The 27,689-nt window shown below is 38.6% G+C and overlaps 1 protein-coding gene across 3 annotated transcripts; it reads right to left on the reverse strand.

The window, feature by feature from the left end:
• Positions 1-1,448: 1,448 nt before the first annotated feature.
• On the reverse strand, positions 1,449-16,359 carry LOC144640225 (uncharacterized). Of its 3 annotated transcripts, XM_078499426.1 has the most exons (14): positions 16,248-16,359; positions 13,033-13,458; positions 12,244-12,333; positions 7,978-8,053; positions 7,532-7,595; positions 6,995-7,079; positions 6,531-6,607; positions 6,193-6,229; positions 5,593-5,656; positions 4,640-4,750; positions 3,859-3,882; positions 3,515-3,629; positions 2,624-2,716; positions 1,449-2,162 (listed from the first exon to the last, which is right to left on the reverse strand). In XM_078499426.1, the coding sequence occupies exons 2-14, from the start codon at positions 13,413-13,415 to the stop codon at positions 2,032-2,034; spliced, it is 1,350 nt and encodes a 449-aa protein (XP_078355552.1). In that variant the 5' UTR covers positions 13,416-13,458; positions 16,248-16,359; the 3' UTR covers positions 1,449-2,031. The 3 variants fall into 3 exon arrangements, with proteins under 3 accessions (XP_078355552.1, XP_078355554.1, XP_078355553.1); XM_078499427.1 differs by lacking the exons at positions 1,449-2,162; positions 2,624-2,716 and adding an exon at positions 2,761-3,317; XM_078499428.1 differs by lacking the exons at positions 12,244-12,333; positions 13,033-13,458; positions 16,248-16,359 and adding an exon at positions 10,497-11,294.
• Between the last annotated feature and the right edge of the window lie 11,330 nt (positions 16,360-27,689).

The following is a 27,689-nucleotide window of genomic DNA, read 5'->3' on the forward strand; positions in this document are numbered from 1 at the left end:
TATTAATAATTGACAACATTGCTGACTAAGATGACTTAATTTAGCGCACGGCATGAATCTCATTTAGAACGGATGAAGATTTTTGTAATGAATAAACGATTGAACAGCGAAATCATTACTAGTGTAAATTTAGTGAGTGCAATCAGGAAAAGTAGTTTTTTTTTTTATGAGCATTACAAATGAAAAACTAAACATCTAGTTTACCGCATTCTTTCAAGACATCGAATTTCTATTTACGCAGTTCAAGAGGGTAAAAAGTTTTCTGTGAATGTTATGTTTACCGATCAACTTTAAATTTCTCTTTACGATAGCAAAAGACTGCCAAGCGACTCGTGATGGGAATAAAGGAAATAATCAACTGAATGATAATGTTCTGTAGTTATGCCATGAATTACATCGCCCTTGAGAAATGTGACTGTGTTTAGAACTGTGTTAGTGACGCAGCGCTTTTTAATGGCTATTATAAATGCTAAAAACATGGCAGATTTAACGGCTATTATAAATGCTAAAAACATGGTAAATTTAACGGCTATTATAAATGCTAAAAACATGGCAATTTTTGTCTTGAATTATGCTGCAGGTTTTCACCGAGATAATTATCCAGATGTTTTAATTTCCAGTTGACGCTCTGATAAGCGACCACTCAGATATGGAAAACTTCAAATTGAAAAGAAAGTTCTGCCAGCAATTTGACTGCCTCCTGCAGTACATTTTTCTAGAAGACCTTTGTTTATGTTAACGATGAATAACGTTTTTAAAAGGATAGTCAATCAATTACAAGACTCGCCAAGATCCAAAGCACATTGGGTAGATTGAGCGGCAATTTGTTGATCGAGTCAATCAATGGCCACCAATGGGGAAAAACGGGAAAAGGTGGCTCGCCGGCTTAATGCTTATCACGTTGGACTCCAAATCGAGCAAAGCGGTGCGGCAACAAGCGTTTTCCGGTACCATTTAAGATCATGTGTTAGTCTTGAATTGGCCAAGACTAACACATAGTGCCTCTCCACTCACGAGTATAAATGGGTTACTGTTACGCGTAATTGATTCTAGCGCGCACAGTCGCGTTCATAAGTGCGCCAAGAGAGGATGAGGGGCTCTTGGTGCGCGATTCATTTAAATTTGTATTTTTCTTTCACGGACCCAGCCCTAAGGGTCTTTCAGGCGCTAAAATCGCAGTGTGTCCGCCATCTTGCATTTGAATGCCTTAAAGACACTGTGGCCCAGCCACGGTTAGCTGGGGCCGCGCAAAGAACGACGAGTGAGGAAAACAAGAGGGCTTTTTAGGCTTTCACAGGTAAACATTGGGCACCGAAACTGCACCGAGATTCCGACCACAGCTACATTCCTCAAACGTAAATTTATTCTTAACTTTTTGTCTTTTTTTTGCTCTTACTCTGCTTCTAGGCTTCGCGGCTTATTTTCCAACAAGAACAACAACGACGACAGCCCATTACACACTTTATTTAACAACAACAGCATTTTTTTTTTTTTTACTAAAACAGACAATAAGAGAAGAAGTTTAAAACTGCAAGGAATGTTTAAGTTTGACTTCTTAAGAAAACTGAAACACAAAGCGCAGCTGTAGTTTATTTGTACTTTAACGTTCCTGGTCCTCAAAACTATTTCCACCATTTATCGCTTCACCTACAACACTAAGGTTTGATTCCCGTCGGGCACTCAGAATTGCATAACGCAGAGGGTACATGTAACCATGGTAGAAACAGCACTGAAGAGTTATCAGTGATATAGAACCGCATCTGCCTGTTTTTTGCAACTAGAAGGCAACGGGCACGAAGACGGAACTCGCAAGGACAGCTGGACGGGTCCTCTAGGACTGGAGTGAGCAGGGGGTGATAACCCACTCACTATAAAATCCGATCTTCTTGGATTTCGATTCGGTGGCTGTCACCGTCACTGGTGGAGTTCGAGCGCGATGGAAAGCCAGTCCTATGTTCCACACCACCAGGAGCCGGGCGGTCTGGCGATGGAGAACGTTTTCCCCATCGGTTGAAACAAAGGCGTGTTCGCTCAGGGTCTTGGCAAGACAACATCCGGGAATGTGTTCTCTGCTTCTCTCACTGCCTCCTCAGGGAAAAAGGCCGCCACGCACAATTCTGTTGCCTTCACCCAGCCCCGGTCAGGCATGCTATCATTCTTCCCTACAGGGGGTAAAAAGGATTATGAACAACTGACCATCATTTAAAGAGTCGAAAAAATTCCTCAACCTACCTACAGAGGAATATATAGCTGGATTTAGGAATTCTAGTATTATTTTCCTCGGATTTTAACAGAAGTATGGTATTATCGGTTAATCATTTGAAGATTTCTAGCGAAACGTTCTCTTATGGCGAATGTAAGTAAGACAGAATTGATGAAACTGTTTAGCACGGCGGCATCATTTCATTTATTCTGTCATCTATTCCTTCATGGGAAAAAATAGAACCCACAAAAATCACTTGGCTCCCAGTTGCTTCATAGTGAAAGTTGGTGGAGCATCGCACCGGTATCGTGGAGGTCACGGATTTGAACCCGGTGTTCAAAGCCCTCGAAACTTTTTTCAGGCATTTCCCCACGGTTGATTAAATGTATCATTGCTTGCTTCTTAATGTAAGTTACTTACAAAATACTTGTTTAAGATCCACTATGAGAGATGTGGGCGTATTATCTTCCATAACTTCTGCACTTCCTTGTAGGACTACAAACAGGGTACCGCCTTGAGACCGAAAGCAAAATACATGCATCAGTAAAGAACCAGGGCCCGGTTGCATAGAGCAACTAAGATTAAGTGAGATTTTCTGCAACCATTCCCTGTGTTCCAGAGGATTTTCGCGGCCCGTGCTATTATGGATGAATTGGGCAAAGACGGACTAAAGAGTAACGAAAAACCCATGACGCTGCCAAAACATTCAGCGGAACGCAAGGAGCAGTTGCAGAAAATCCCACTTTATCTTAAGTTGCTTTATGCAATTGGGCACAGGGGGGATCAAAGATTTTTCTTAGTAGGGGGTGAACCAATAAACCACATATTATTTCTTTGCCGAATACCAGTTGTATTTGAAAGTCACAGGTCATCTCAGGGGGGAGGGGGGGGAGGCACCTTTCCGGGCCTCGATCCGCACCTGAGAACTTGCCAATGTCTAAGATGTTTACTTGTGTTGAGTTGCTTAAAATAAGGATTTTATGACGTCGCTTACAACCTGATCATTTATTTAATTATATATGAACACGATTCAGCATACATACATACAGCATAAATTCCTGTCAATCAGATGGGGATTTAGACTGGAAATGAAAGGTGTTGTTGAATTTGCAAACTGAAAAAAAACACAACCAAATGTTTTCAATCCATGAGCTGTAGTTCCCAGGGTCTCTTCTTAGGGGACAGGGTGCAGAGATCCTGGGAGCGATGTCGAGAGCTGTTCTCTTGTTTAATGCTGCTTGCATTGCATCTGCGATTCCAAAACAAGTGAACCACTCACAGAACACTAATAATAAGATAAAGTAGACTAACCTTCTTGGTACTGTCTGGTTGACAACATGACATCATCAGCTTGCACTTCCTTGATAACCATGGACAGAGCAAGAATGTACAAGAATCCTGGTGGACAAGCTTTGAATTCTTCTGTCTGTCAAGAAAATCGCATGACTTGAGTGATGATTATGATAAGGTGAGGCATGTTGGGTGAGGGATGAGGGATGTGGGATACCGAGATGTAGGATGAGGGATGTGGAATGAGGGATCTGTGGGATGAAGGATATGGCATGAACGATTCGGGATGAGGGTGCCACAGGCTGATTAACACTGATCTTTCTTTCATACAGTTTCTACTTGACATTTCTTATGCTATTACTCACCTGCTTCAAAGTCATCCTCAAGATCTGAAAAGGAAAAAAGATAATGAAAGAAGGAACATTATAATATGACATTTTCTGCTTTATTGAAAAGAAGCATTCTGCATGGGGAAATGAGTTAAAATGCATGCACGAGTATGCTAAACGTTTTCTGTTATTTTTGATCATCCATCTCTGAGGGTAGTTGCAGTGGCCTAATGCTTGTTCATAGCATGCTGGCCCCGGTTGTTCGAAAGCTGGATAATACTATCCACCGAATAAATCACTATCGGGTGGATAGCGTAGTATGTTTCACTAACACTTATCTGCTGGATAGCAATTTATCCGGTGGATAGCTTTATCCAGCTTTCGAACAACTGGGGCCTGGACTTTATATTGTGTAGTCTGGGTTTGAGCCCTGGCTAGGGACATTGTGTTTTAGACTGGGGCAAAATTACTTCACTTTCACAGTGCCTCTCTTCACCCAGCTGTATATAGGTACCAACAAATTCTGTGACAGACTAGCATCAGGGAGGAGGGGAAGGGGAGGGGGGGGGGGGTGGTGTAGACATACTCCTCCTCCAAATTGCTGGAAGCATGACCCACTTGGCCTAGTGTCCACTTTATCTTAGAGGAAATAAGTAAAATGCAGGAATGTGTTCAACATTTTTAATCATCGACCTGGTCTGACTGTTTTCATGGACTCATGTGCTTGCACTTAAAGTTCAGTGAACTTGCATCATTAGCAAAATGCAGGCTTTACAGATTATTATTCAATATCCACAGATAAAAAACAGGGTCAAACCTCCAAATCCAAGGCTCCTCCATACTTTGAGTACAGCCTGCTATCTCTCTGAGTGACCTGTTGTTTCCACTTGACACTTAGCTCTTGGAGCAATGTTGCTTCTGTTGTGAACTGTGCAATGAAATTTGTAATAAGCATGTGTAGTTGTTGTTGTTGTAGTTAATGATCTCTAGCAACTTAATCTGTAAGTGTTAATAATGCAATAAAAAACTTCTTGTTTATGATTGGTTCTCTACAAACCTATTATTTTTTTTGTCAAGGAATTGACACAATGATCATGTGAATGCCCAATTTTAACATTATCATATTTGGCTGATCATACAACTCAGAAGTCAAGTGACTTTGCTCATCATATAAATTGTGCAATTTTTCCCTGAACTGTACTCCACTCAATCCAATTTATATAATTACTGATTTAAACAATGCCAATTAAACTTATTATTGCATAACAATGTTTTCAGTGATACAAAAAGATCCATGTATTTTTTCTGCTCATAAAATCAAAATCTTTAGCAAAAAAGATGCAAGATTACAAACTTGTATAAAACAATTTGAACGTGCTTGTAGATCTGTGTCTAGCACTTACTCTCCCTTAAAGCTAGACACACACTAGGGGACTAGTCGCAGGGAATAGTCGCAGGGACTGGTCCCTTAGTGTGTACACACTAGAAAATTGACCGATTTGTGGGACTATTGGTCCCTGCAACTAGTCCCAGAAATCAAACCAGCTTAATTTGTGGGACTAGTCGCAGGGACCAAAAATGTGGTCCCTACGACTAGACTTTTGATGCAAAATACGAGTACACACTATGGGACTGGTCCCCGAAGCAAGTCCCTGCGACAAGTCCCTGCAACTAGTCCCCTAGTGTGTGCCGGCCTTAAGATAACACTGTGTACAGCAAATACATGAAGTGCAAAGTGTTTAATATATGAAAATAATAAATTATACACACCTGACTAACAGCATCATGGAAGTTTTCCTCTCGTAGCATAATAACCTGGCATGGCCCAGCTGCCCTGTGGAGTACATGTATGTACATTATATACCTATAATTGTACTACAAGCTCTAGGTTTTTATCAGATGGTAGTTGAAAGTGGTGAAACCCAGAGTCTGCTGTCAAAGTCTACAGAAAACAATGGCAGGTGATCTTTATTGTGTTAGCAGGCGGCTTTTCTAATAAGCATGTACTCATTTATTAATGGTTACTTTACCGTTTACATGTTTTGGGAGGGTGGGGGGTGGGTAGGTGACGTGAGGTGAGATGAATCTCCACAGTATTTAAATAGAGTGTGCAAGATACCTGATCTAAAATAGAGCTTGAAGAAGAATCCAATTACAGTCACAGCAATAATATGGATCCAATGATCACATTTAGTTTAAGTATTCAGACACACTGTCACAAGACTAACTGTAACATTCACTTAAGATCACCAAGTAGATTATTGCTGTAACTGGGAACGATTGTTAATCTTTCAAGCACCAATTATAAATATAGAGATACATATATCACCATCAAAATAATGCTCTTTCATGCTGTGCATCTGTCCTAACCTGACGGTGGATCTCCTCTCAGTTCCAGTGAAGAAACCTGCACAGCAAAAATAATATCATAAGAAGGTGGGCATGGCATAATGGCTGATTAAAATGGCAGTCTGAAACATATATAAATTATGCATCTAATGTCCCAGCTTCAAATGTAATAAATAATAATTATATTGCTAATAAAATCATTGACTATAAAAAGAAAAAGCCTGCTGAGGGTGTTAAGCTAGTTAAAGGCACCTTTTTACAAACTTGGACCTTTTTTGAAAGGCTTAAACAGCAAATAAAAGGTGCATGTTATATATTTATATCAATAATTTCTACATTCTATTAATTGGCACTGGTACCTTCCTCTCCAAACGAGAACCCTCTGTCTCCAGCATCAAATGTAGCAAGCTCCTGATTTCCAGTTGAGAACTTCACCCTGCATACAGAGCAAATAACTTGATCATTGATCAATTCATACATTAATACTGACTACTAATTAAGGAGAGGGGGTAGATTTCAAAAAAAGAAGAAAACAAACAAACAAACAAACAAACAAACAAACAAAAAGACATGATTTTATGGCAGGAGTGGGTTGGGAAGAGGGGTTTGACAATGGGCCCTTTTCTTGCCATGTTGAGTGCTTAATTGAAGAAATATGGGATTTGAAGTTAAGCCACTGTACAACACTGATTATGACCTGGATTTTTCGTGCATATGACCCGGGGGAACATCCCCTGGTAGATAATTTTAATTTGCGCACCTCCAACCAATGTTGTTAAGGCTAGCTATTTCTGTGTACATAGAAGTTAGTTCTCTAACTTACTGTCCATGAACTAGAACAAACATTTCTTGTCCTTTCCATCCTTCTTTGAAAATGATGCTGTCAGTAGGATACAGTACAATAATTGCTGCAAAAAATTAAAAATTAATTAAAAGTAAAGGAGTTAGTTTTCCCTCATAGCATTTCTAAGTGAAACTGTCTGGTAAATTCTTTTTTCCTGAATTATTACATGTAGTTTGGGGTTCAGAAAGTTTTGAAGTAACAGTAGGCATGCAGCTTTATTATCAAAGTAGTTGGCCAATTTTACCATCATTTACAGTTGTAGTAAAGAATCAGAGGATATCCCAGCAGAGTAGATGGCTTATTCGAGGCTGGGCACTTACTGTATTAACTTTTCCTACCTTCAGGGTGGGCGCTTAGTCAAAGAGGGTGCTTATTCGAGGTTGCGCGCTTAATTGTATGAATACGGTAGATTTTGACTAAAAAGGTGTGAAATAAATCCCATCCACTAGAGAAAGCTAAGAATACCTACTGCATTATATCTATATTTTTTAAAAACATAATTTTAAATTAACTGACCTGGCTTTATGGTGGTGACCACAGATGCTAAAGACTCTTTTCTCCAGCTGTGTACCACTGGGGACTAAGAAAAAGAAAACAGTAAATTTTATAATTATTATAATCGTGTCATTTCAACTCAGACATTTGGGATCAATAGTAACAGGGACGGCGTAGCATTTTTCCAAGTGGGGGGGGGGGGCTGACTAGTGACTTGAAGTGGGGGGGCTAAAAAGACTCTTCTCTTAGTAAGTCTTTATTTTTTCGAAAAATTCTGGGGGGGCTAAAGCCCCCCCCCAGCCCCCCCGGCTCTGCCGTCCCTGAGTTACTATGGCAAACACAGTGTAGTTACGATGTGTGTCTACCAACCTTTTGAAACACATCTATAGCAATCCCCCCTCCCCCGGCTCCGCCGTCCCTGCGTAACTATGGCAAACACAGTGTAGTTACGATGTGTGTCTACCAACCTTTTGAAACACATCTATAGCAATCTCCTTTGACAACTGTTGATTGTCAAACAGTTTACTGGTGTCAAGGTATCTCCTACAATTGACATTGAAAACATTGGAGGAAATATCATTTATAACATCTGTTACAGAACAACTTTTCTTAATTGCAGTCACTGACACTGAAGCTACCATACAGTAAACAAACTTAAGCATCCCATCCAGCAAATGACAAGTGCGTGATTAATTGAGCAGACTAAAGAAAATGATTATCAAGAAGAAGAAGAAAGTGCCCTGAATTAATGCTGCAAACAGAATCTTAAAGTGTCTATATAGCCTACAGGTTTTTTGTGGTTTTCGTATCTCTATAATGCATTAACAGGTATTCAAAAAGATTTTTTTGGATTCCGCCACTTTTTCGGTGCAAAATCGAGCTTTAAAGTTCCCGCTTCAGCCACGCCCAAAGAAGTTGACCGCGTAATCGAGGATTGGTGATGAGTGACGTCATGTCAGGAACCGCTCGAAGCGTTTGCATTTGTTTATTTGCTTGACAGCCACTACATAAGGTTTGTTTTTCCCAAGAATTCTTCGAGTTTGGATGAAATACTCGCCTGACAGCGATTTATTATCTGAAGAAGCCGAGACTAGTAGTTCATCTGATTCGAACGAAGAGATCGAGTCCGGGGAACTCGAATCGATCGCTTGCACTGCAGTAGAAGATAAGAGTGACAAAGAAGAAGGCGCTTACTCTCAAGAACCTCTGGCGGACAATGCATGGATAGAAGAATATCATCGAGAGAGGCAAATTATTGAAGAGAGGGAACGAGAATTACAAAACTGGCTAAACAGAGTCGTTGAATTGGACACATACCGGTATATAGATACTTTTTCCTAACACTCACTCCGCGCGTTTAATTTGCATTTTCAACGCAAATTTATTCCAGAAAGCTTTGAATGGAAACTTGACGTGTCGCAAAACTTACAACGATGGACGGAAATCGATCTACATTCTCAGGCTGTAAAACTTTTAATTTTCATTACAGATGTAAAACGAAAATGAAAACAATATTACGAGTAGACGGTAAGCACTATTATTCCCGAAAAATTGTCCTTGACACTCACACAGCACATTGAATTTGAATGTTGTATTCTTGCAAGCTTTTGTTTGTTTTGAATCGAAACTTGTCGCGTCGGTAGACTTCAATTTGGCGCGTGGGCTGTTTCTTTAGGCGACCTTTGTATACAACAAAGAATTATAGTCGTCGCATTTGCCTGTTGAATTTTCTATTGCTTTTTAGCTTGAAAACAATAAAACAATCCAACGGGCAAATGCGACGGCTATTCGCGTATGTTGCAAATAAATGTGGCCTAAGTTGATACGCACGTGAACAAGCGGAACTCGACTCAAAGATTAATGTTAATAAACATGTTTATAACTTTTATTAGTCCTTCTTATAACAGATTAATAAAAATACGAGCTACTTTAGTCCTTCTTGTTACAGCCTAATCAAGCGACTTTTCACGCGTTTGGAAATGCCGACAACACACGCCTATGATACGTGCGACTGATTGTCTCAAAAACGATTAACAAACAAAGTCAACCTATCGATTTTTTACTTTTATAACTTAGAAAAACCTTTTCTTTTTGTTGTAACAATGCTTACTTTTCATTGTACGCACTTTAAACAAACAATAATGTCTCTCGAGAAGATAAACTCAATCAAATGAATAATGAGTAATGAATACCCGATGACGACTTCGATTGGACAACTCTTCTTCTTCGAAAGTATTCCGGTGAAATCTTGGCACAGAAACAACGCCAATATCATCTTAGATCAGCGACCGTTGGCATTTGAGATTTTCAATGGAATGTCTTCTTGTAAAATCCCTGGAAGCGAAGTGGCAAGCGCAGACGGCGGACGAAGCACTCGGATTCCACTTTGTAGGTTTTAACTTGACGAAGTCCATCTACTTTTTCCTTCTAGCCTTTGCTTCTGTTTTCACATCACCCCAAAATGCAACACAATACCCTTTTTGCGTTTGGAGTATTCGAGCATACCGCAACAACGCATCTATCTGGTATATTTCTACCGTCAGTATCTCCTCGCGATAACAGAAGAAATGCTGACTTCAACTGGCGGCAAGATTTCGCGGTTCCTGACTTGACGTCACAGCCGGTCTGGAACCCAGACTCTTTCTTGTCTTGACTCCCGGTCAACTTCTTTGGGCGTGGCCGAAGCGGGAACTTTAAAGCTCGATTTTGCAGCGAAAAAGTGGCGGAATCCAACATTTTCTTTTAGAATACTTGTTTATGCATTATAGAGATACGAAAACCACAAAAAACCTGTAGGCTATATAGACACTTTAAATGTTGACCATGGAGCATAATTAACTTTGCTTGAATGTCTGTCAACATAATTCAAGTGCTTTATCAGTACTTATTAGCCTGGGAACAGAAGCTATGAAAAATAATATTTTGAATTTGGCCACATAAAATTTCGGGCAGTGTTAACAAGAAATAAATTATTTCACATACTAACCCTGAATTCAGATAGGTAAGTTTAAGTCTGATTTTGAGCCAGTAGAGGCACATCAGGCCAGAGCTTATTTTGGTTTCTGTAGCATTGTGTGACTAGGAGTATTTCTTCTTCCCCTTAGATGGGATGCTAGTCCATCACAGATACGAGTTATGCAAAGCATTAAGACAGTTTGTTGGTACCCATAATTTACATGTATATGTTGCAGTTAATTTTTGATCTCAGTTAATTTTTTATTTTAACTAGTTAGTTTTTTCTAACTAGTTGATTTTTTTAACTAGTTAAATAATGGGGTTAGGGTTAGGGTATCATATATTTTAAAAAAATAGTGGTTCACCCAACATTTCCTACGTGGCAAAGTGGTAAGGGGTTGGACAGCAAATCCAGAGGTTGAGAGTTCAAATCTAGTGCAGGTTAGTAAAAAAGAAAAATAAATAAATGATAGTACTTAGGGGAGAGGGATAGTAGCAGATAGTAGGAGAGGGTTAGTAAGGATGGGGGGGAGGGTATGAGATATCAAGGGGGGGGGGAGGTGTTCTACTTTTTCTACTTATTAACCAAGAATAAAAAAAAAAACTAGTTAGAAAAAAACTAACTAGTTAAAATAAAAAATTAACTAAGATCAAAAATTAACTGCAACATATACATGTATGTACACCTGTGGGGTTCTTACTCTTTTGAGCTTTTGAAATTCCATGACTTCCCATGACCTTTTCCATGACTTTCAAAGTTTTCCACGACCTAAATTTTACCATTTTTCTTGGAAATTTTCAAAAATTATCTTGATTTCTGGAACCTTCATACCCTTTTCTTCACGAATAATAAAGTATTATTTTGTACAATCAATACAATTTTCCATGACTTTCCATGATCCACACTTAAATTCCATGACTTTCCAGGCCTGGAAAATAAAATTCCATGACTTTCCTGGTTTTCCATGACCCGTATGAACCCTGACCTGGGTGGTGAGAGGCATTAAACAATATAGTGAGTTTCCTACATGATTATCTTGGTTCAGTTGTCAAACTCGCTCTACTTTGTTACAAAGGAACAGTGTCCAAACGTTTTAAGTTTCATAAAGGTCATTGCCCCGAAATAAAACTGAACATAGATTTTTAACCAAACTTCGCCTACTGGTTTATTACTTTAAGGTAAGGTAAAAAGGGGGGTCACCAGATTCGTTTAGGAGCTGGAAGACCTTGTATATTCCATTTATTTCCCCTAAAAAATCCTCTGCGAGTACTAGCAAAGTACACGTGTTTAGCGATAATTTATCTTTCAAACACAAGAATTGATCTGTTTTTATTTTACAGAAAGAAATTGAACACTACACCCAAAACATGAGAAAAAATTGATAGGTCACCAGACTTGTTTACGAGAAAGCGACAATTTACTTATCTCGCGGACTAAGCCGCATAGAAAAAAGCCGCCATTTTGTTTATGTGCGCGCGCTAATTACGCGTGAAATTGTGCGCAGTAAGGATGCGCAATGCAATACAAGGCAATGACCTTAAATGTTTTATGGTTTTGTTCAGTGTCATTGGACACTATTGCTGTGGAAAAGAAGACTTACTGTTAAAGCAGACAAGTAAGTTTTGACAATATTTCGCGAAATAGTCCCACGAAATATGCCTGTTCCTTTTTCATAAAATTAAGTTCCCACAAAAATAAGTAACAATAACTAACTAAAGGTAACTTGAAATTGCTGCAGAAAAATTCTGTATGAAGTTAACACAGTATTTTCACCAACCTTTGTTGAAACCACTGCAGTAGAGTTATCTCACTGGGAAATGTGAGCAGCTGGCGAGCATCAGAGGTCTTCAGAAGTAATATCACACACCTTGTTAAAATATAACAATTGTACAACACATTTTAAAAATATTTTAAAATTTGTTACTATTGCCATTATCATGCATGACATTGAAAAGTGACTTGCCAATTTAAGACATATCTATTTTATACAATTGTAGTTTTATTAAAATTACTGTACTAGCGCAATGTATCCATGGGAGGCGCGGTGGTCTAAAAGATAGCTTGCTCGACTCTGAGTTGAACAGCCCAGGTATGAGGCCTGGCCGGGGCGCTGCGCTGTGTTCTTGGGCAAGAAACTTTACTCTTTTAATAGTGCCTCTTTCTACCCAGGAGTATGAATGGGTACTGGCGAATTTACTGCTGGGGGGTAACCAGGGCTGCGATGGACTAGCAACCCATCCGGGGGGGGGGGGGGAGCAATACTCCTAGTCGCTTAATGCTATAGAAACCGGGAAAAGCTCTGGCTGTATGGGCCACTTGGCTCGGACACAGACTTAGCGCAATTAATCTGTTGAAGAGGAAAGTTTTCAGGGTTATACACATGCACAAGGTTTTGTTCTTAATATAAAATGTCAGGCAGACTTTTCAAACTTTGCTCATTTATCCTGGAAAATTGGGTAAAACAGATAACAATTTTCACAACCTTCAACAAATAAGTAACTTCACCTCAGTTAGGGAAACCTAATAAGCCTACGACTAGAACCGACATGCACGTAATAATATGTACCTGTTAGATGACCACACATCAGCTGTGCACTTCATATTATACAGCACAGAAACCTCCCCAAAGCAATCACCCACTTGAATTTCCCTCAAGACAAACTTCTGGTTTTCACTGAAAACAGTTACATTCCCTGACACCAGCACATGAATTCCAGATGCCTCTTGGCCTTTCCTAAGTAGAATTTCTGGGGCATCCTCTGTCTCTTTCAGTTCTACACGACGTATCACTTCATCCTGAACACTTTTGTCAAGAGCAATAGGTAGTCTGTTCAAGCAGTCAGTGAGTCTGACAATAGCTTCTGGTGGAAGTAAAGGATTGATGGATGATGCAAATTGTGGACGTACCAATTGACTTTCCCGTCTTCTACCACTCTGTTTGTTACCCATTTCTGAGTAAATGGAGTCAGGAGTGTTTCTAATCCTGTTCAGTCTAACATGAAATTGGAAACAAAATCAAAGAATAGGATAAATCAAGACATAATATTAAGATGTTTACAGGCAACTCTCTCTAAAACGGACACCGTCGGGAACGGCTCCAACTGTCCGTGTTAGAGAGGTGTCCGTCCGTCTTATAGGGAGTTTAGTTGCAGTAAAATGACTGAAAAACGACAGGGACGGGGCCAACACCAGGTGTCCGTCTTAAAGAGGTGTCCATCTTATAGAGGTGTCCGTTAAGAGAGAGTTGACTGTAGTTTGTTTTTGTTCTATTTTTGTTTTTAGTTTGCCTTTGATTCTTTTTTTTTTTACAATAGAGATGTATATGGATAAGGCCCTTGTAATAGGTGAACCTATTCTGCGGAATGGTAGTTATGACAGAATGGCATTAGTTTGCCAGTGGCTAGCTTCACCCCTGTTGCTTGTGTTTAGCTTCACCCTGGTTTGCTTGCAGTTAGCTTCACCCCCATGGCTTGCTTTCTTTTTTTTTTGTTGATTAGGACAATACTACATGTAAATGTTGCCCTAACCAAGAAATAAAAGCTAACCACGTACAAGCAAAGTGAGGTGAAGCTAACCGCAAGAAAACCAGTGTGAAAATTAGTGCCATTCCATCAATCCGCCATTCCACTGATTATGGTCACTGATTCCTTTGCAATGACATTTTACAAGCAATACTTCATGTCGCTGCCTACTTGAACTGGCTTGATTGCCTAACTACTGTATGAAATTTCACCACTGTGAAGCTCCTGAAGATCATGTGTACTTTAACGTTCCAAAGTGATCTTAAACAGAACTTTACTTACAGAAACAATTGGAAATAATCGATTAACCAGTACAACAAACTTTAACATACAAGCTGCCCTAATGTTTGCTTTATACAAGCCTTATTTCAATTAATAATTATATACAATTAATTAATTAATTTGACTATATTATTATTTGAAGTAATTAAAAAAGTAATTGCATTGCCAAGTAACCCTATTTGCGATCTGTGTTGACCAGTCTAGTCAACCATGTAAATAGTCCACGAAAAGCCAGCCCAGGTTGACATTTTGACAAAAATAGCCACGTTTGTTTGCTTTTTCCTTTCTTTATAAGCCACTACCGTTCAGTGAGACAAAGGTTTGTTAAAAAAAGTGGTATTTTTTTTCTTTATAGTTACCATTTCCAGTTTTTGGTGACAACAAGCTGACCTGGGCCAGCATTGTGGTACAGAACAGAACTTTGATACAACCAGGCAACTCGAGTTCATGTAAACATTGTTTTTTTACACTTAACTTGCCAAGCAGACCCGGGCTAGTTGCCAGCCCAGGGTCGTGTAAAGAGACCTGATTCTGACGAGGGTCCCTGGGTGAGGGTTGCTACTTTCCAGTACTTTCGGAACTTAAAACTAGGCTACCAATATGTATGTTATCTTAAGGACGTTCGCGCTTATTGTTTATGCATGCACATCCTCACTACATGTGCAAGTAATTCAATGTTGCAACGTCATGCCATGCCATATATTGAGCCCACGTGCTGAAAAACGTTCTAAGGACATAGGGTGGGTGGCTGTTCTGCTCACTTCGCTTGCAGTTTGCTTTCTTAAATGGTGGGTGACCCCTTTTTTAGGCCCTACATTTTTCTTAACAGATTACTTTTGTTAATATAGATCTATGTTTTGCAAAAAAATTAAAAAAAAAAAATACATGGAGTGGGAGTTTGTTTTTATTGTCACACTGACGTTTGAATTTCATGTTTTGAGATTTTCGTTTTGCCGTACGACAGTTTTAAATGCCTTTTTCCAGAGTAAAGTCTCACAAAAAGGATATCAACACAAGGAATAATAACCAAAATGGCAGTCGCTTTTGCCAACATCTTTATGGCAGAGGTACAAACACAAATTCTTGACCAAAGCGCTCTATTTACGTAACAGATGCCCTTCTACAAAATGTGACTAAGATCGTTTGCCTCCGTTTATTTATTCATTTTTGATATAGACCCTTCCACGGTTTCTGCTGCTATCTTGGTTGGAGGGCAAACACAGGAAAATGTGTTTATTGATCAAATTTGGGGAATGTAGTCTCGCAAGGAAAGCCGCAAATATTTTTTTTTTCATTTTTACATACATTTGTCTGAAATCTGAGCCGCCATTTGCGCGGAAAATTATAAGCATTTGTATGAAAAAACCAAAAATGCAATATCTCGTTTCCCAGCATAGCTGTGTCCTTCAAATCTCATCAATAAAATCTTTTGCTAGATATCTTTACCTTGTAATTCATAGGAATTGCAGAATGTTAATTTTCTTTATGTCATTGGCATCGAACTCCTTGCTTTTCCCATACATTTACTGTAAATTCTGCCGTGTTTGCCCCCCAACCTAGCCTCCCACGCAGTCGTTCTTTGGGGCGATTAGGGAGGAGTGAAACACGATCGCCCCTAAGAACGACTGCGTGGAAGGCTACCCCCAACCAAGATGGCGGCAGAAACCGTGGAAGGGTCTATTTTAGTTATTTTCATAGTTAGCCTTGTAAACACTGCTGAAGTACGTGCGCCAATTTCAAAAATCAGGGTAATTTCTCACACGCTTTATCTCTGAAACGAAGTTGGTGATCGCAACTTTGTGTTTTGCATTTCTGACACTTTATCTGGCCGCAGTAAAAATAAACAAAAGTCTATCGAGTAGAAAATTTTGGCGCGAACGTCCTTATAAGCTTAAGCTTACTTGTTTGATGGCTGACAGAACCCTCACTGTGATCAGACCGAAGAGTGTAAATAATAGAAACGCAGTAATAAGCTTACCTCACTCCAACATTATAAAGATGTACGCCTAACCTAACCTAGTCTACTTCGTGACGAGACCAAACTACGGAGTTCAGCAGCCATCTTTTTTTTAAGGCGCGTTGCATTCTGGTCAGTTTAAGGATTGCACCCAGGCCCCTGTTGCGCCGTATAAATCCTTCTTTCTTTCTTTCTTTCTTTCTTTCTTTCTTTCTTTCTTTCTTTCTTTCTTTCTTTCTTTCTTTCTTTCTTTCTTTCTTTCTTTCTTTCTTTCTTTCTTTCTTGCTTGCTTGCTTGCTTGCTTGCTTGCTTGCTTGCTTGCTTGCTTGCTTGCTTGCTTGCTTGCTTAATTGCTTTCTTAATTGCTTGCTTGCTTGCTTGATGGGCCGCAGTTAGGCATAAATAGATTGTGCTAGGCAACTTTTGAGCAACTTTTAGCGTTTTGAGCAACTTTTTCAGCAACCTAGGGCAACTTTTGCGTTCCTTCGCATACTTTCAGCAACAAATTGATATAAAACCGATCCAAACCATAAAAGGTCATTTACGGATTTGATTAAAACTGTTTTAATCAAAACTGATTTTAAAACTAAGGAAATATGATAAAATGACAATAAAGTAACACTTGCTTTACGCCTACGAAATCTAGACAGCGGCTATCTATCTAACGGGCGCTTAAACCCAGCGGTTATTCGCTGCAACATAGAGCCTGCCACCGGCCATCTTGGACCATTTTGGTATTAACTGAAGTGCGAGTCACTTATGGCATCGCAATCAGATGAAATTTCAGACGAGGAAAATAGACATTATTTAGACATTGACCACATTGAGGTTGCCATAGACGCTGTGGCAACTCTTAGTAAACCTGCAAGTGCTTCAATTTTCTAAAAATCGCAAAATTCACTCTAGAGAGCAAGCAACTTTTCTAAATTTTGGTGGCAACTTTTTGATATTTGAGCAACTTAAGAGCAACTTTTGGGTATATTGTGAAGCAACTCTTCCTGAATTTATTAGCACAATCTATTCATGCCTAGCCGCTGTTCGCAAGCGCGAAACGGAGGAATTATGTTTCACCCCCCCCCCCCCCCAAAAAAAAACGGCAGTGGAGAAAAAGCTAGAAAAGTAGAAACCGTAGCTCACTAACTGCTGTCAGTGAAAGGGCACATCAGTAAGATCTGACAAAGGTGTAATCGAAGGATAGTTAATCGAGGGTACAGGAATAAGAAACTTAATCGCCACCGTGGAATAACCGCTAATCGCGGGTTGTTTCAATTGGCTGGGCAGCTGATTTTAAAATCATTATGTTCACGTTGTAGTTAGAACAAAAATGTTGAACTCTTTATGAAATTTAAACGCAGTAAGTTAACTAATCTTGACTAGATAGATCAACTTTTTTTATCTTTTTTGCCCAAAAAAGTATTCGCTTTGGCGCCTTTAATATATCCTTGTTTTTCGTTTTGCAAACAGAACGTCAGGAACCAGACATTAACGTCAACTTCAAGACATTACTCAGTTGACAAATGGAATTCGTAATGATGTAAAACAAAACAAACAGTAATTTTCCCTAAAAATTAGAATGAAGAGCAGCTGTAAGGCATTGCAACTGGACTTCTCTGTGTGGAATATTTCGTATTTCCTCCCAGTTAAGTGGTTACGTTCCAACATTACAAGACAAGGAAAAGTTGCCATCTTCAGGTAATTTCAACTACATTTCTCTTTTTTTGAATAAGAGTTTAATTTCAATTTATATAGGAAAACTAGACCGACAAAACCGTTTAAAACAAATGCAAGGCTGGTCAAACAGCTAGCCCTGATGAAGCTAGATTGGAGTCAGTTGTCTTATCGAAATAATCAGATGGAATAAAGGGGTTGCGAATAAGGTATCAGCCTTACATAATTTCTTTTGAAGTTTCATTTTTAATCCTAATCTTTGCAAGGATTCCGGCAACTATTTGATGCTGTTTGTTCAATTAGCCCTTCGTTGCATAGCAGAAGTGTAAACTTTATCCAAACATTCAATATATAACGCATTTTCAACATTTTTAATTTATCTACCGCGCACAATACCGTCGCAACCGAATTTTTTCCACACTCAATCAAGAGAAACTTTGAAAACGAGCAAATAAAAATTCAAAAGGAGAAAGAACTGAGGTTTGCCAGTTCAACACATTCGCCCCTTTTAAGTCGAAATGGCTGATCATGACATACCTCAATACACAAAGAAAGAACCACTCCTTTCGCCCTTTAAAGCATTCAAATTTTGTTTTTGCGAGATTGAAGGTGGCAAGTTATGAGTCTGTAAAAATGCTTCACTGTTAGACAAGCGGTGAGCTGGTTATACAATGAATGTGGGCATTCTGTCGATTCATAACAGCGTTTAGCATTAGTTTAGTACCTGTTAAAATTCAACATGGTTTTGCTCAAAACAACCTGTGATATAACGGAACAAAATGTGAAAATGGTACTTTTGGAAAATAAAATTAAACAAAAGGAAGACTTTCGAGTAAAGGGCTAATTAAAGGGAACACAAGAAACAGATGTTGAAATTTTAAAACCTAGAGCGAGCTAGTCAATACTTTAAATTTGAATAATAAGATCGCGAATAAGGTCATTCTGACAAATTAAGCATTTTCACCTCTCATATGCACCTTCCGGTATTTGCGAAATATAAATTCAAACAATGCTTTATGCTTGCAAAGCCTGCAGTAAAACAAGAAACACTGACCTTCGCCAAAGAGTAGGAAGAAGAAAATCGAAAAGGCGCACATTTAAATTTTTGTTCCGAAAAGGACACCAACGAAAGTCCTCGGTAATTTTTTAAAACCATTCCTTAGATATGCGAAAACAAAAAATTAATCACTAGCTGGCCAGGCTCATGACTGCGACACAATAAAATGAGCTAAAATGAAACTCAAGAAATTAACACCGATAGAAACAGCAACACCGGTACCTGCTCTGGAGAGTTTAAAAAATGATTGCTTTTGTACCGGACGTTTTGTAAAATTGTCCATTAGAGATGGATTGAATTTCAGCCATTGCAATATAATGACGTTGAAAATTCACGACAAACTACTTCACTAAAAATCTAACTATATTTTCTAAGGTTCATTCCAACAGCTTAATCTTAACTCGAGAAACTGTTTGTAGCACAGACTACATCTTTTCTTTGTCCGAACATATTTTTTTAAGTATTCAGCCTCATCGCACTCTCTCATAGCCGTACAGCTGGTACAGGCAAAGGGAAAGTGTTTCTTTCTTGCTTTCTTTTAACGATTTGCAAACCAGGCTACTTACAGCAGCTATTAACTGCGGATAGTTCTGAATTTATAATCATTGCATTCAGAAAAGACTCGACAATTAAGAAAGTCGTTCTAGGCCGGAAAGGAAATAGACGCAAAACGGAGTATAATTTGCGGTTGGAAGGCATGTGTTATTTATAGTGACAGCCAGAATTTATGCTAGTTGCATGTTCCCTAACATTATTGGTCTAGCAAAATGTGGGTTTAAAATATAAGTGTTTATTGACAAAGAGACTGCGACAACAGATGTCTAACACTTAATGGTTGCTAATTTACCCCACAAAACAATGATCGCACCGGCGGGGGGTGGCCGAAAAAACAAAAACAAAAAACAATAAAAAAAAACAATAAAAAACCAATAAGTTTTCTCAAGAATTCGGACTTTTTTCAATTTTATTTTTGGCTCCAAATGAAATATTGAATTATCGAATTATTGTAAAAGAAAAACAATGCATTTTGTATAAAGACTGCAGGCGCGAAAAAATGTCGCGATTAACTCGAGTAGGTCGCTTGTTTATTTAAACAGATGTTAAACAAATTCTCCAAATTCACAACATTTGTCGTAAAAGATGACAAAAAAAGTGTGGAAATTACGTGTTGTGAAAATCGCAAAATTAAGTTGTCAGCTTTTTCCTCAGATCCTACGCACGAGCAAATCAACGGTTGAGAAAGAAAGAGGAAGTTCTTGAGGTTTGCGTTTCACCGCCTTGCTATCAATTTGTCGCCGCTTTGCTTTCTTGCACCACATGAAATATACTGTTCGTAGCTTGGAATTAGAAGTTAAAAGGCTGTAATCTAATGCAATCTTCAACAAAAGCGTGGGCGCTTTTCCCGTGAAGTAGTTTGTCGTGAATTTTCAACGTCATTATATTGCAATGGCTGAAATTCAATCCATCTCTAATGGACAATTTTACAAAACGTCCGGTACAAAAGCAATCATTTTTTAAACTCTCCAAATATTTTCAAAATCCTACAAGACATGCACATCAAGGTTTTTTTTTAAAAGACATCGTCCGAGGTGCTTATAATTCTTTCTCTCTGTGGCCCAATTCTTGTACGTATGCCATGTATAACGTCACAAACAAAACAAACATGCCAACAAAACATCATAAATCAGACATGAACGTCCAAGGCATTGACTGACAAGTTAATTTATATGTAAAATGGAACGCATATGGTAAACTTCCCTAAACTTACTAAACTTACACTATTGCATAATGACCGGCAGCCGAACAAGATCTCAAAAACACTAAATTACCGGCAGTACGATCACGACGATGTTTTTTAATTCTTGTAAATCAAAAGAATTTAGCCAATCTAAAGTATGATATATCGATTCAAACGAAGAGCCTACTCTAGCTTTTTTTTATTCGAAGTGATTGATCAGCCTCCGAAGATACTCCGAATGCACTCCGAAGATATTCCGAAGATTTTTCGAAAATTGTCCGAACTCCGAATATACTCTGAGTCATGGTTGTCTGACGATTGCAGAAAGAAAATCCGAAGATCCCCGAAGAACACTCGAACCTGAAGGTGAAAGAAGAACACCCGAGGGATGCCGAAGAAGGCAGGACACTTGAGAAGATTAGGGAAGGCTTTCAAGGATTCGTCTGAACATTTTGTTCGTGGGAACATTCTTTCATTTAGCTTCACTAAAAAAGGAAGGGTTGGAGGATTCGGGAATGGTGACGTGCCTTGAATTCCAAGTTTCGGATGCATAACATTTTTTTCATGTCGCTCCGTTGTTAAGTTTTTATTCACAATGAAAGAAAAGCAATCATCACTAGTCTTTGGGTGCACTTTGGGAGTAAGAGATCCGATTGTCTTAGGTGAACTTTAGCCGGACTTAGCTGTCTCGCCCTGCTCCTAACAGGCGTAAGTCAACCAAGCGTGATATTTATCTGAGCCGCGAGAAACTGACACGAGTCTCGGAAAGGTAAGAGGAACAGTGCTCACTGTTTGGAGCAGTCAGGGAGGTGAACATTGCAAGCATTAGCCCGTCGATCACTCGTGATCACTTAATAAACAAAGTCTTCACAATGCCTTAGTTCTATTTTTTTTCGGGTCATCATCGGCAGTCCTCAGTAGTCCTCAGTAGTCTTTGATTCTTCCTTGGGAATCTTCGGTTGATTTGGGTAAATAAAGAATAAAGCTGATTTGGTTGAATTCTTCTCTAACATTTTCGCTCAGTATTTTGGCAAACTTGCTGCACATACACTGAATTAATTTTGGAAGCTTCTGTAAACAATTTCAGGCGGAAAAAGTCGACCATCAAGTACCTTTTTAAACCGCGCTGTGTTCCCTTCACGAAGTGAAAGTTCTTCTCGGAGCGTCGGAGTTTGTTTTGAAATTTGTCAATTAAACAGCCGAATTCTGCCAGACGTCTTTCTCTCTCACATCCATTACTGTTGTCCTTTTTATATAAGGCCTTCGCCGCCCTTTGTTTTCAAAAATGTTCTTCAGAGATGCAATTTTATAGCGACAAAAAAATAATAATAATTAATGAACTTATATTGCGCAAGTATCGAGAACGGATTTCGGGAGCCCAAGAACTCAAAAGCTTCCGCTCCCATCGCTTCGCAATTTGACACGCAAGTGTTGACAACGTGTTGACATCTTGCTGTCAACGCTCCAAGCGATAGCTAATCATATTTTTGCGTTTTGAGAGCAACGCATATTTCAAATGCTGTGGCTTTGCCGGTTGTCCCAATTTTTTTTCGCTTCTCGCCTCGTTCTCGTCCTTGGCACGAGAAAACGAAGGGCTCTGGGGACACAGGATTTCCAGTCCTAGATTCTAGGACTTCCGGTCTTCATGTATGCAGTCATGACGTTTCGAAAGAATGTATGAGAGAGTAGTTACGTTTTCGACTTCCGTTAAGGAATTCTTTGTTCCAAAACAGCCAATAAAAAAATGCGAATTTATAATTCAAGAATCCTATGTCCCCAGAGCCCTTCGTTTTCTTTCGCCAAGCCGGCTAAGAGAAACGAAAGGGCTATGGGGACGAGAATGTTCTCGCTGAGTTCTTGCCTCGCCCCGCCTCGTCCCCATTTTTCGCGCGGTCATTCATTTTTTGGCTTCACGCTCGACGGACTCTGCGAAAAAAAATAGGGACTGCTCGTAGTCTAACCGCACGTGGTAAGGAATTCCAAAGGGTAATAGCGCTATATCGTGCGTTGTCCAGAGGCGGATTTATAACCTGGAATATTGAAACTGTTCTTCTTTCTCGTGTTACGGTCATGCACAACAGAACGTGTTACAAAGCGATCGCACAAATAATTGGGCGCTAGTCCCTTGACACATTTAAACGCAAGAATACCTACCGTATACATCAGATAATTAACTACTCATGTTATATGGTCGAACGGCATGCTTTGCAAGCGTTTGTTCTTACTTTGCTTCTGTCGCTAAAGGAAAGCGTTTGAAAATCGAAAATATTTGGGGCATTTGGCGGTCTAAAAAAATAATATTTACTGGAAGTAACAAGTACAAAATGTTTGCTTATGGGGCCAACTAGGTAAGCACTACTGTTTTTGAAATTGTGACTTCGCGTCGTAGGGTTGCAACTTGCAAAAGATGCTCGATGCCCAGTCCACTCGCCTGATGAAGTTTAGCGATGCCGTCATGACGTACGTCATAACTTGAAAAGGAGTAAGGGCTCGCGCTTCCCTCTTGCCTTTCGATATTTCCGTCACTTCGCTCGTACTCTGATAAACATGTTCAGCTGGAAATAAAAACTTAAAACAATAAATGTTATACTCTTATGAGATTTAAACTAAACACAGTAAGGTGCATTAAACTCAATATACCCTATTCAGACCGGGGGGGGGGGGGGCTTTTGAGGCCCGCGCTGATTTTGAACTCTTAAAACTTTTTTAACTTTCAACCAAACGCTGTCAACTTTCTGAGTTTTCCTAAATTTATCTGGCAATAATTTGGCAGGGTTGGATGATGTGTCAGGAACTTGACTTCACCATGGCAACGGCATTTTGACAGGCATGTTTTCCCAAATTTGTAATTTTGCGTGTTTCTATTAATAAAAATTAACTTTAATGGAATTTTTTTTTCATTTTTAGGTTTTAAAGCACATTTTTAGTGATTTTAAGTACTTCGCAGTAATTTTGGGTGGTTTTCTGGCATTTTGGAAAAAATTTGAAATCCAAGATGGTGGATCCAAGATGGGGACTGTGTTGACATCATGATGTAGTTGTCACGTGATATTACGTCACCATCCCACGTGACGTATACAAGAAGAAAGATGTTCGGACATACAATACATCCTATAAGTTTCGTTGTGATTGCTTAAATATTCTGGAAGTTACATGGGGGGGGGGGGGGGGGGCGTACAATGTGAAACCGTTAAAAAGCCGTTTTATGCCATGATAACAACCGAAGAAGACCGAAGATTCTCGGTCGAAACGTCTTGAGCACATTATGAGCGTTGTTTACGCTCAAATAAGTCAGCGTCAGAATTTATAAAGAGTATTAGATGATGTTTATTTTGATGTTTATGTAATAATTTAATGTTTGTATAATAATAAAATCTAGAATTTATCTGGGTTTAATATTTATGCGATGCTTTTATCTTTTGTTTTTTAGTTTTGGTTGTAATAAGGATCCAATGCATAATCATGGCGAAAAACCATAATCATAGCAGAAGGAGGGAGTTTTAGTACCAGCGCTTAGTCGAAATATATAGTACCAGGAGCCATAATTAGGAGCCATAATCCCCGAGATTATGGCTCCTGATAATACTGGAAACAGTTATGATTTTTTAAGAGCATTATATTGAATGAATTTCACGCAGTATGTTATGAACGACAAAAAGAAATAATCCAGTCCAAAAGTAATCATTTCAAATTCTCTCATGCAATATTTCAAGAATCGACTTGATAGGTCAGCGTTTTTTTTTTTGCAAGGAAAGCATTCAGTAAGACACTACCTCTCTGAAACCTCTATTTTCATTCGCCCGCTGTAATTACTACCCCTATTGTTATTCAGGGCTAGGGGCATTGTTGTCACCTGTTACCTATTGTTTTAAGAACCAATGAATTAACTCGTTCCGAGAGGTAGTGAACGAAAGCATCTGCTGAGGCTAGGTGACTTTCTTTATTGGAACCTGACATGAATGTCCACAGCAAGGTAGTAGCTGACAAGATGAATTCATAATTATGTTAAACAAAACAAAAACAGTTAACATCCACAAAAATTAGATGGAACAGCAGCCGCCAGAGGTTGCACTCTATCGGTGTGGTATATTTCGTTTTTCGACCCAACACTACACTGAAGAAAAACGTTTCCACTTTCAGGTAATTTAAACTATAGTTTCTTTAAATTTTCATTTAAAATAAAATTTTAATTTCAATTTTTATACGAAAACAGACAAACCTAGTTAAATAATACAAGACTGGTTAAACAGCTAGCACCTAATGAACACTGGTGTTTGTGCTTTCGAAATAATGGGCTTGGATTAAATGGATGGCAGAAACATTCCTTGCATGAGCTTCATTGCTGATCCAGATCTAAATAAGGACATCGATCCGGAGACAATTAGCTGTTGTTTTTGTGACTGGCCCTTGAGCTCCTAAAAACTATATATAACGGCTCAAACTTTCCCCAAACATGAAGTATTTTGCGCTTTTTGAACCTTTCATTATGTTTCGCGCCTCTCAGTGCTCGCGCACAGCACCGGTGCAGCAATTTTATCCAAGTTTAAAAACTCTGACTTTAAGTGGAAATAAACATTCAATAGAGAATAGATGTTTCGTCAGCTCCACGCAGATGTTTTTAAGTCGAAACGAAATTGCTGATTATGACTTACCACAATATAACACAAAGGAAGAACCAGTCCTCAGGCTCTCGTTTTTACCGAAGTACTGAAATTTTGTTTTTGTGAGATTGAAGGTGAGAAATTACGAGTCAGAAACAAATGCTTAAAACCGGTAGACAAGCGCGCGGTGAATTTTGCAATAAATGTCGGCATTCTTTCGATTCTTAAAAGCGTTTAGCATTATCTTAGTAACTGTTAAAGTTCAAATTGTTCTTCTCAATGAAGTCTATTATATAATTGTGAAGTTGGTATTTTTGGAAAATAAAAGTTTTTAGGAGCGAAATTTATTTCCCTTTCGTGTATAAAAGTGGACAAAAAAGGAAAGACTATAAACAGATCTAGGAGATTAAAATTAAAACCTGCGAGCTAGTCAATACTTTAACTTTGAATAATTATATCATGAATAAAGTCACTCTGACAAATTAAACATTTCCACCTTTAATACATATTTTCTTATATTCGCGAAATAAACATTCAAACAATATCTTTAGCCTGGTATAATATTACAAAAACATTGCCCCTATCACTGTTTTAAACTGAAACCGAATACAACTCAGCAATAACCAACTTCGTCAATGTATGATTTGTCAATCCCTTATGGAAATGTGCCAGCGCATCCTACAGAAATGTTAATGGTGTCAGAGAATTAGAAAAGCAGGAACTCAAAGAAAAAAAAAATCGTGCGCCAGATATGAAAAAAGAAAAAAACAGAAAACCGATCGCCAGCTTACCAGGTTCATGACTGTCGCACAATAAAATTGAACTCAAGTAATTGACACAGAAACGACAACACCTACACTTTAACAAAATTTAACTATGAGTGAAGTATAATTTGACGGTTCCAACAGCACAATGTCATCTCAGGAAATTATTCGTAGCACATACACATATTTATATTCATGTATATTATCATTGTTATCCTCCTAATGGAGCGCGGATATATATTAAAAAAAGGTGTCCGCTACGGGGACTTTATTTTTGCCGTAATACTCCAAAATGTTTAGACGACATTTTTCTTCGGACGAAGAAAAATTCAAAAACCGTTTTTGCTCGAAAGTTTTATTATCCGAACATTTATTCATCCTCATCGCTAATAAATCGCTTGCTTTGCACGCACTCTAAGGTAACCGTACAGCTGCCACTGGCAAATAGAAAGTCTTTTCCTCTGTCGCTGTCATTTTTACTTGTTTTCTCACGATTTATAAACCAGGTTACTCACAGCAGCCTTCAACTGCTGATAGTACTAAAATTATTATCTTTATGTTCAGGGAAGACTGGACAATAAGAGAAGTTGTTCTAGGGGAGGAAATAGGCGCAAGCCGGAAAAAAAAATTGCAGAAGTTCGAAAACATTTCTTGTTTATAGTGACAGCTAGAATTTATTCTAGTTGCTCCCAAACATTATATGTCTAGCAAAATGTGGCTTTAATAAACAGCAGTGTTTGTTAACAAAGTGACTAGGACTGCAGATGTCTTTAAAAATATATATATATATTTCCACAAAAATAAGGACTTTTTCTATTTTCTTTTCGGCACAAAATGTAAAAACCAAAAAAATTCTCAAACCAGTTGTTCCCAATAATTGTAAAAGGAAAACAATGCATTTTATATAATGATTACAGGTCATGACATGAAATTTTCGCGCCTTTTAATTTTCAAAACAGCGAAAAATGTAGCGAATAATTCGAGGTCGCTTATCTATTTGAACAAATTTGAAAAAAATATATATCCAAATTCACAACACATATGTCGAAAAATGACAAAAAAGCGCGAAATTATGTGTCGGGAAATAGCGCTCTTCAAAAATCGCAAAATTGGTTGTCAGCTTTTTACCTCAGACTCCTACGCACAAGCAAATCAACGGATCATAGTAAAAAAGACAGAGGAAGCTCTCGAGGATCACGTTTCGCCGCTTTTCTCTCAATTTTCCGCTGTTTCGCGTTCTTAGCGCCACATGAAATATACATTCCGTATTCTGATTAACATGTCCAGTTTAAAATTAGAATTAAGTAAAAGAGTATAATTCATGCCATCTGCTATGGACAATTATACAAAACGTCCAGTACAAAAGCAATCCTTTTTTTTAAACTCTCTAAACATTTTTAAAATCCTTCAAGACATGCAGATCAAAGTTTTTTTAAGACATCGTCCGTAGTGCTTATAATTCTTTTTCTTTGTGACCCAATTCTTGTACGTACGTCAGAAACAAAACAAACATGCTAACAAAACATCATAAATCAGACATGAACGTCCAAGGCATTGACTGACAAATTAATTTATATGTAAAATGGAACGCATACGGTTAACTTCCTTGAACTCAGTAAACTTACACTATTGCAT

Source organism: Oculina patagonica, unplaced genomic scaffold (assembly GCF_052425735.1).
Source record: "Oculina patagonica isolate OP01 unplaced genomic scaffold, crgOcupat unplaced2, whole genome shotgun sequence".
Taxonomy (NCBI): domain Eukaryota; kingdom Metazoa; phylum Cnidaria; class Anthozoa; order Scleractinia; family Oculinidae; genus Oculina; species Oculina patagonica.

Coding starts and splice junctions, on each gene's coding strand:
- LOC144640225 (XM_078499426.1), bottom strand. CDS start 13,415: ATGGGTAACAAACAGAGTGGTAGAAGACGGGAAAGTCAATTGGTACGT. Junction 7,596..7,977: donor CTATAGATGTGTTTCAAAAG/GTTGGTAGACAC, acceptor TCTTTTTCTTAG/TCCCCAGTGGTACACAGCTG. Junction 4,751..5,592: donor TCCATGATGCTGTTAGTCAG/GTGTGTATAATT, acceptor TTCATTGCACAG/TTCACAACAGAAGCAACATT.